The sequence below is a fragment of the Pygoscelis adeliae genome, unplaced genomic scaffold (genome assembly GCF_000699105.1).
Source record: "Pygoscelis adeliae isolate BGI_AS28 unplaced genomic scaffold, ASM69910v1 Scaffold31, whole genome shotgun sequence".
In the NCBI taxonomy this organism is placed as follows: domain Eukaryota; kingdom Metazoa; phylum Chordata; class Aves; order Sphenisciformes; family Spheniscidae; genus Pygoscelis; species Pygoscelis adeliae.
In genome coordinates this window covers 3,134,836-3,143,857 of record NW_008824233.1, presented here as the reverse complement: position 1 = coordinate 3,143,857, position 9,022 = coordinate 3,134,836, and the positions used below count along the sequence as shown (strand labels likewise).

The 9,022-nt window shown below is 41.6% G+C and overlaps 1 protein-coding gene across 1 annotated transcript in view; it reads left to right on the top strand.

The window, feature by feature from the left end:
* Positions 1 to 8,814: 8,814 nt before the first annotated feature.
* Positions 8,815 to 9,022, top strand: part of ANXA5 (annexin A5) — a 46,338-nt gene continuing 46,130 nt past the window's right edge. The window contains exon 1 of the mRNA XM_009334948.1: positions 8,815 to 9,013. Coding sequence (XP_009333223.1) covers positions 8,815 to 9,013 — 199 coding nt within the window. The remainder of the gene's footprint in view (positions 9,014 to 9,022) is intronic.

The following is a 9,022-nucleotide window of genomic DNA, read 5'->3' as shown; positions in this document are numbered from 1 at the left end:
GGGACGGGGCTGTTGCAGTAGCCGCTCCGTCGCGGCTCTCCGCGCGTCTTCAGCGGCCGGTAGGACAGAGGCCGTGCGGGCCTGTGCCGAAGTGCCGGCCGTCGGGGAAACCGTCTGGAATTAAAAACGCGCGTCCCTGACATTTCGAGTGGTTAGCGCTGTCGTAGTGTCCAGCCTTCAAGATGTGCATGCTCCTGCAGCCCCTAGAAAACAGCCAAGCTGGCAGCGCGAGCGAGGCAGTCAGTGCTGTAGGGCAAAAAGGCGGCAAAAGCTTCACATTTGTCAGAAGAACATCCTTTCTTGTTGTTCTGAAGTGTTGCCCGTAAGTAAAAACCCGAGGCCTTTACAAGTGGCTTTTTTGCTTAGTTTGAGTTGAAATGAGAAAATGGATTACTGTATCTTCCCACCAATGCTAAACCCCAGACACTCAGACTTCTTTCTCACACAAAATTTTTGAAATATCTCAGTTATACTGTCTTTTCCAACCTTGTTAACACACTGAAGTTCTAGTCCAAACTAGAAGGTGAGTCACATTTCAGAAACTTCAAGTTTGTACGAGTGAGGACAAGTGCTGGCTGATTTTTCCATGCTGATTGTATATTTTCAGATTAGGATAAATGAATATCATCACAAATATTCAGTGTAAAAGAATATTGATGAGGTTACAAAAAGCCTCTGTAGGGACAAAAATAAGCAAATAGTTTTCCCAAATGGCACTACCTGTGAAGCAACAGTAAGGAACAGAGTGATGTAACACTTGCAACGTTTTCTCTAGCTGTGGATATGGTTAACATTTGGTGTAAGGTTCTCTCTCATCACAGCCATATGGTTGATCGGGTATTTTCCCTGGAGTTTGACTGGCAGTCTTTAGGTAGAAATTCTGTCTGGTTCTGCTTTTTTATTGTTTAAATTCAGTGATAATATTCATTAGTGAAGGCTTGGGGTTAAATTCTGGCTGCTTTGCAATCAGAATTAAAAAGAATGAGAAAAAAAATGCTTCCATTGGGACCAAGTTTGTGCCGCATTAGTAGCCTTAAGTCCTGCTGTGCTTTGGTTGGTGCAGCTTTTTACATGAAAAGTAGAGGTTGGGTACTAATGACTTGCAATCACTTAAAATTTTATAAGAAGGAAATTATTTTCTAAGCGCTGATTTTAATTGCAGGGCTAATTTCTGAGTTATGTGCAGTTGGGTAAACTGTTAAACAGTGTTTCTAAATCACAGAAAACAAGTATATTTTGAGTTGTTTCATTTATTATTAGCAGACAGATATAACATAAAATAAAGCTTGGGAAACACTTGTGGAAATATTTTGGCAAATATGTAAGTTGAATAACAAAAAGGTAAACTCCGGAAAGAAGTGGGATGTAACCATAAGCTTTGCGTTTTGAATGTCTAATTTAAACTTTTTGCCCAGTATGTTACTGTAAATCCTTTCCTGTCACACTGATACATTTCGTTTGTTGTACTGAAGTCTTTATGTAGCTTTCACAGAAACTCACTACGAATTTCAGACACTTCAGTTGCACTGGAGAAGTATTTTGTTTGCATATTCAAGTAAGCCCAAGCTAAAGCCGTAAATTACCACTTTGAATACTTTTTCTTACATCTTTTGTGTGCTGTCATTTTGTATTTGCCCGTATACTTATTATGAGCCCATTTTCACTCACGTTGTATTTGCAGGAAGCAGGATTATGAAATATTTCTGTCATTTAATAATATAAAAAGAGATCTGAAATCTTTTTACATCTCAGTGAACAGAATTTCCTTGGTAAACACAGTCCTGCTATGTTGCCTTTTCAGCAGATACTGGGATGGTTAAAGTCTCCCATGAGGAACTTAAGCTGTTAGTTCAGTGCTGCAAAGTTGCTGTGCTTTATTTAAATGAGATATCTCATTCCTCAGAATCTGAGTCCTGTGTGTATTCAAAGGTGCTGATGTTAGTGGTAGGAGCAGTATTAAGTATTTTATCTGGCATGCACGGCTCAAGTGGCTGAACAGAAATGCACTAGATCATTTCCTTGCTGCCGTTTGTTTCAGATTAAAGGGCCATCCAATAAACCCGCAAAACCAGTGAGGTTGCACAGGTTTCACGAGACACCTGATCTGGCAGGCAGCCAGATTATTAGCGGTGATGATATGCAACATGGGGAGATCCCCGTTTGAGTTGCAGAATCTTGATTCGGTTTGGAAAGCTAACAGCTTACAAGCGGGAGAAAACGTCTTTGTGGAACGTTTCATATGAAAGGTGGTGGGACGCAGTGCTTTACTGTGCCGTTTTGTCAGCTTACAGTAAGCGGTAATGCACACTGAAAACATTACCATATTTTTTTGCATTGAAAAACCGAGTGTTTTTTGAATAGCAGGCAAAGACCATACAGGCCTGGTGAGGCTAAATTTGCAGCCAGGGAAGTCTTGCTCAGAAGTTGTATCTTGCTTGATTACAATGCTAGGGACATTGATATAAGCACTTCTCTTCAATGAATAGTCTCCACCTCTGTTGCAGTATCCCACATTAAATCCAACTTACCTTACTATTTATTTCTACCTTTTCCTCTGTTCTTCTTTTGGGGGAAAAAGTAAAACTCACTGGATAAGCGTAATGTTGGCAATCACTATCAAGAATAAATTAGCAATTATCTTAAAAGGTGAGTGAGACCATCTACTTTTTTTAGAAGAAATGAACTCTGAAGACCCGACTTTTGTTTTCACATCTTTGATTCACAAGAATTTCAGGATCATTTCTTCTTGTTTGCATTGGTTTAAAGGAGTGTAGACTCATAGCCTAATTGCTTACTATCAGCTCCATTTGGAATCGCTGGTATTTGTGCTCCAAGTGAGAAAACTGGAACATTAGTATTTGTATTCAGTTCCTTCATAGCGGGCAAGCAATTGAATTTAAGCATTTTTCAGCCTAGCTCTATTCTGATAGCTTCCTCAGAAGAGGTGGTGGGGTTGAATGTCACACTTAAATGGGGCATTCTGCACCTGAGTAATACAGCCGTTCAGGAACTGATCAGAAAAGGGCTTCCCTGAGTAGCTTAGCTTTCACCATGTTATTTAGTCAGCACTTTGCTTATCTTGGTAGGGACAAATTAATCCATTTTACTTGGTTCTCATTCACTGGCATGTTTTTGTTATGTTTTCATTTGTAAGCTTTGCAAGAGAATGGTAATACTTAAAATCACTTTGATACTCTTCAAAAAAATGTTTGTATCGCCTACCCCTTGAGAAAGAGAATTGAAATCTGGAAATAGACGTATTACTCAACAAATCGTTCATATAGGTTGAAATGTACTGATCTTGCAAGCTATATAGACAGTGGAATTTTTACTGTAAGTGGTTGCTCAATAGAGCAGTCAAAGTGAAGACTAGTTTTGTGAAACACGGCAGTCATTTTCATTTCAAAATGAAACAATTTTTCATTAAACTCTTCAGTTACTATCAACAAACTTGGAAGGGTTTGTATGGTTTGTAGGAGCCTTCTAAACTATGTTACTCTCCATCAGTTACAAAAATGTCAACTTGGGCATATGCTGAGATTTGTGCTTGGGGCTAGAGTGGGAAAAAATTCCTGTCCCGGCTCTCGCGGTGAACCGTCATGTGCCTCGATCTGTCAGGCTGGTGGCGACGGGCCCTTTGGCATCAGCCCTCTTGACAGAAGTGAGCGACTGAGTGTTTGGGCTGGGGAGGAGTTGCAGTCTTGTTGCTTAGCAAATCACAGCAATAGCTTTCTTGCAGAAGTTGTTTTATAACAGCTTTGGTGAAATAGTGTTTTCAAAGGAGTCACATTTTTGACACTACACCAGAACATTCAACAGTGTTGTCAGTCATTCGCATCAGGTTTTCTTGCACTAATCCATGTTCTGGCAGAACCGTTTCCAGAAGTGCTAATTATACCTTTATTGCTGGGGAGGCAGGTATGGTGGATTTTAGCTTCTGATGCTGGTCCTGTTCAAGACTAGTACACAGAGAGGTTGGCGGTGAACTTCAGGAGGAGCTGGATGTGATTCCAGGGGAACCAAGTCTTGTGTGGGGGCTGGAAATCAGCAATCTCCTTTGATTCGTGCCATCTTCTTTGCACAAAGTCTACTTTGCAGATTTTGTGCGTGCACATGTGCTGGGAAGGGTAAAGAATCTCATGCATAAATTAAGGAGGCATAAAATCACAGCACTGGAAACCTGAAGCAGGCTATGTGGAAAATAAGGTCAATATAATAGGTTAATGAAATACAAGTTGAGCAATTACTACATTTCTGTATGGTGAAAGGCAGAGTTACAATTGTAATCAAGTAATGGAAATACTCTGGGCGTTCGAAACCAGAAAGAAAAGGAATGAATGTTTTACACTGCAGGGTGAATAAATGAGTGAATAAATCACAGGCACTTAGGCTAAAGCAGGAATTGTCAGAAAGAAGAGCCTAATGATCTATTGTGCCCACATAGAAGCATTTCTTCGTTTGAGATGAATGCTCTGTAGGCTGAAATGCTTGAATTGGATTATCTTACCGAACTGAGCCATGAGGGAAAATCACATTTGAGGACTGAAGAAGAAAACAAACTGCATCAGAATCTTAGCATCGTGACAGCAAGCGTCCAGCAACCACGTTTTATGGCCTAATAAAAATAAACAAAAAAATGATCTTCTCTTTTCGTGGTAGCCGGAACTGCAATGTGCCTTTGTTGGTTAGCTGCAAGTCCTGCTCTCCAGTGCCTCCAGTCTACACGTTTACATGTGTGTGCATAACATGATGTATACAGTATTTCAGCGTATAAGACTATTTGGGAAGAAAGGCTCCCCATAGGCATAACAGTATCATTTCTAATTTGTTTTTATGAGAGCCCCTGAGGCTTTAAAACAGATACAGTTCCACGCGGGTGGGAGGATAGGTAATCGCTGCAAGCAATGCAGCCGGCAGAAATAAAGCGTGAACAGTACAGCTTGCGCACCAGCTTGATGCAGTGAGGTGCGGGGTGTTCTGGCCCTGATCCAGGGAAGCACTTAACCAATCTCTTTATCTGAAGCACAGCCGTAGGCGCATTTGTCCCTTATTAGAAGGAAGGTGGCACAGCTGGCACAGCTAAAATTTAGGAAAGTAGCTGCCTGATACATGCTAAAGTAATTTTATGCCAAAAAAAGGGACACGGAACTGTCAGCAAATCATCCAAATACCAGCTTAAAGCAAGTTGGTAATAACTTCTGCTTCATCTACTCGCTGGATGTTTGTTTGGTCATCTTTCATAGGCTAGATTTCTGAGTAAACTTCAAAATATTCTTGCTGTTTCCACCCATACTTAGCCTTCACATAATCTCCTGGGTTTTATTATTCTTGTGAAAGAAGGTTTTTTCACCAAAGAGTCCCTCCAAAAGTTCTGATCCTGTAGATGGTGCTGCATTCAGCACTTTCCAGCTCTCAGCAATCCTTTTGGAAAAGTGGGAAGTATTCACAAGGCTGGATTCTAGACAAGCAACAAAGCTGGGGGAAAAGAAATTACACCCCTTCTTTTTTTGCTGCTGCTGATGCCTGTTTCGCTCTGTAGTCTTCCGAAGAGCTACTGAAATGGCTGAAGTGCTGTCCTGCCACCGTGTGAGTGCAACTAATTAATCTACAGCTTTGACTCTCAGCACCGAGAGGTCTGCTGTCTCCACGTCCTGCAATTTCTCTGTCTCTAGACAAACTGCGTTCATGATCTTCATTGATACAAGTGAAAACAGTTGCTGAGTTAAGTGTCATTGTTACAGCTAGAGTTGAAGGCTCTGAACACACAAAACAATGTCTGCATTAAAATTTTAGTGTTAAGATTTTCAAACCTTTTAGAAGCATCTTCAAATTCTCTTAAAAAGTAACAAATGTTCATGTTAAAGTAGAAACTATAGTTTGCTTTCATGTAGAGTAGGCAAAAATAAATCAGAATTGTTGGGGAAAAAAAAAAAGCACTTTCTCATATCCTGGTCTTAAATATTACTTGGCAGACAGGTTAAATACTGGCTCGATACAAGAACTCGGGATTGTGAAACCGAAGGGAATATTGATTTGGAAACTTACTTTTTTCTATTGGAGAAGACGACAGAAAATGTTTACTGATGCCACATATGTGTGATCTCATCCCACATATTGATACTCCTACAGTGCAGAGGAAATCCAGAGTACCGAAAAGCTTATAGTTCACATGTGATCCATAAGAGATGATAGCACATTTAATAAAACTGGAGGATAATTTTGTGCAGAGGAAATCCAGAGTACCGAAAAGCTTATAGTTCACATGTGATCCATAAGAGATGATAGCACATTTAATAAAACTGGGGGATAATTTTCTCTTTTGAAACCTGGATTATTTAGAATAATTTGGTTCAGTGTTGTGCCACCCTTCTCACAGTCCACAGTTCTATTAGTCTTGAATGCCAGATCATGCTGCTGCTGGTGTACTGGTGGAAGAAGTACCTATGGAGCGCTCGGATAACGTGATCTGGATTTCTGCTGCCTATGAATTGAATCTGCCCAGTTTTGCGGCTCTGACAAACCAGTATCATCCCCATTCCCAGATTCTCCAAAGCGCCATCGTGACTCAGAGTGATAACTGAATGAAGACTTCTGTTTGGTTACAAACGTGCGAGGAAAATCTGACTGTGCGTGCATAGTGTTGCACACTGTAACCATGTTAGAACAGCGTGTCTTGATGCACTTACAGGAAAGGTGGTATCAGCCCCAGGATAAGCAGGATAAATAATAAACGATCGAGTTAAACCATTAAATCAGAACGGCTCTTTTCAGTTATTTCTCCTGCTTGTTCAGCTTCCAAGTATCTGTTACAAACCAGAAATTAATCTTGACTGCCTGGTTACTTGAAACACCGAAAGTCATAATCTTGTCTTTTTGTTGTTCTATATGGACGACCTTTTTGAGACTAATACATCTTGATACTAAAACGTGTCTTTTAAATCAGGAGATACATTTTAGAAAATTTATGCGTATGCCTCTTCTGAGTAATTCTGTCGCCGTTGTTCTGTAGAGCCTTACTGCTTCTTCATATGAGGGGTAAGGATCGGGGAGGAATTCTAGCATTCTTCCTTATTTAGGTTGCGTGTTATACTTTCCTTTACAGACTGTAAGAAACAGCCTGCATTATTTAGTTATAGGATTATAAAACATTTCAAAAGTAAAAGAAGATGAACTATTTCTCTTCCGTACAGCTTTAAGAAATTTCAGAATTCTGTTTTGGTCATAAAACCCCCAAACAACCCCCCAAACAATGTATATATTTGTTGATTCAGCTGATTTTAAATACAATTTCATATTTACAATTGTATCTTAAAACGCAGTCACTGTTAAAGGTTAAAAGCATGGTTCAGAAGTACCTGCTATCGTGTACAACAGCCGCTCACAAGGCATTGTATCACCAGTGTCTCTTGCACAAGAGCAGACCGTCTCTCATGCAGCTTCTGATCAATATTCTGCGCATATCAAGTGCAAGTGTTAATCTTGCCGTATTTCCCAAAGATCCTAATTCTCCGTTCCTCGTGAATCGATGCTGATAAGAAAACTGTGTTTTGAGTAATTCAATTCCTCGCTAATAATGCAAGCGAAATGGGAAGGTGCTAGTTATTGTCCCTGAGAGAATACAGAGCTGGGATGCCTGAGCCCTGGAGAACAATGGATGCTGGCCTTCCCTTCTTCCGCCAGATAACGTTTTCTACAGTATTGATGAAGATGTCAGAATGAACTTTTGCTACTTCAATACAAGGTGAATGATCGTTTTCCCAAATTGCTTCAAATTGTTTATTGAGCATTATTATGAAGTATTATTCTAGAGGTCCAATAAGGGTAGAAGATTCGGTGTAAAATAGTAACCCGATACGTAGTTATCTCCTTAGCTCAAACTTGCCGTAATGCTATACTTTTATTAAGAATTTGGGAGGCTTCATGAAGTAGAATTTGTGCGTTTTTCGGATGTATTTCTTCAGGAAGTAACGCACTTTCTATGGCCCTGACAAAATCTGCAATATATGCAGCAGTGCTTATGTTCACTCTGTGAAATTTCAGTTCCAGTGCTTATAAATCCGTGGAGGCTTTGGGGATGTGACTTGAGCCGAGATGAATCATGTGGGCAAGCGGGCAGATGGTAGCCAAAAAGTGCAAGTGGGGTTTTCCCTGAGAATAGCAGCAAGCTGACATCCCTCCACCCCCTTCGCCTCATCTGCTCTCCTGCGGCCTCAGTGCAGTAGTGGTCTTTGGGGAGCGGGGAGAAGTAGAGGGAGGTTAGATGCAATAGTTTGAGTGTGCGAAATATGTCTGGTTTTGTTTCCAATTGGTGCCGCTGTCCCGAGGGGGCCAGTGAGCCACTGCTGCGATTGCACTCCTCAGTAACCTGTCTTTTAAGTCTGGAGGCTCATGCGCTGAGCAGAGCGTTTCCGAAAGCGGGTGCGGGAGCTACCGGCTCATGCCAGATCTAACCCTGGTGTGTCCCTTGGCTCTAAGGGTGGTGGCTCTGTTACCTGACCGACAGCCAGACATTAGCGATACAGTACAACAAAGGGCATCTGTTTAAAGTATGTTTTTTCATCGCCTTCAAAGCAAAAGTCATGGCGGATCCATCACAATTATATCGTTCACCAAAATCTGAGTCAAGTGGGCAAAAAATCTCAGTAACTTTTCTATTCCCATGGCAATATCTGACAAGCGTTTTCACTCTTGGCCAAGGGGACGGTTCTCAAATGTCTTCAAGGAAAGAGACATTTTCTGATACCGATGAAGTTCAGAGCTGGTTGGCCTGTGCTGGTGGATGTGTGTGAAGTGCAGGGTGGGGAGGTCGGGAGGATGGATGCTGCCTGCGGGTACCGCTATGTGGGCATTTCAGTTTGGATGGGAGGCTCCATTTTGAAGAGAGTCACCCCAGCGAGCTTCGCTTGGCGGCGACGGGTGGTCTCGGAGCATCGTTGCTGTAACAGTGGACCTGTGCCCGAGGACCGCGCCCCAGCTCGGACCACGGGCCCAGAAGTCGCAGCCGCTGAGGCAGGCGCGGGGC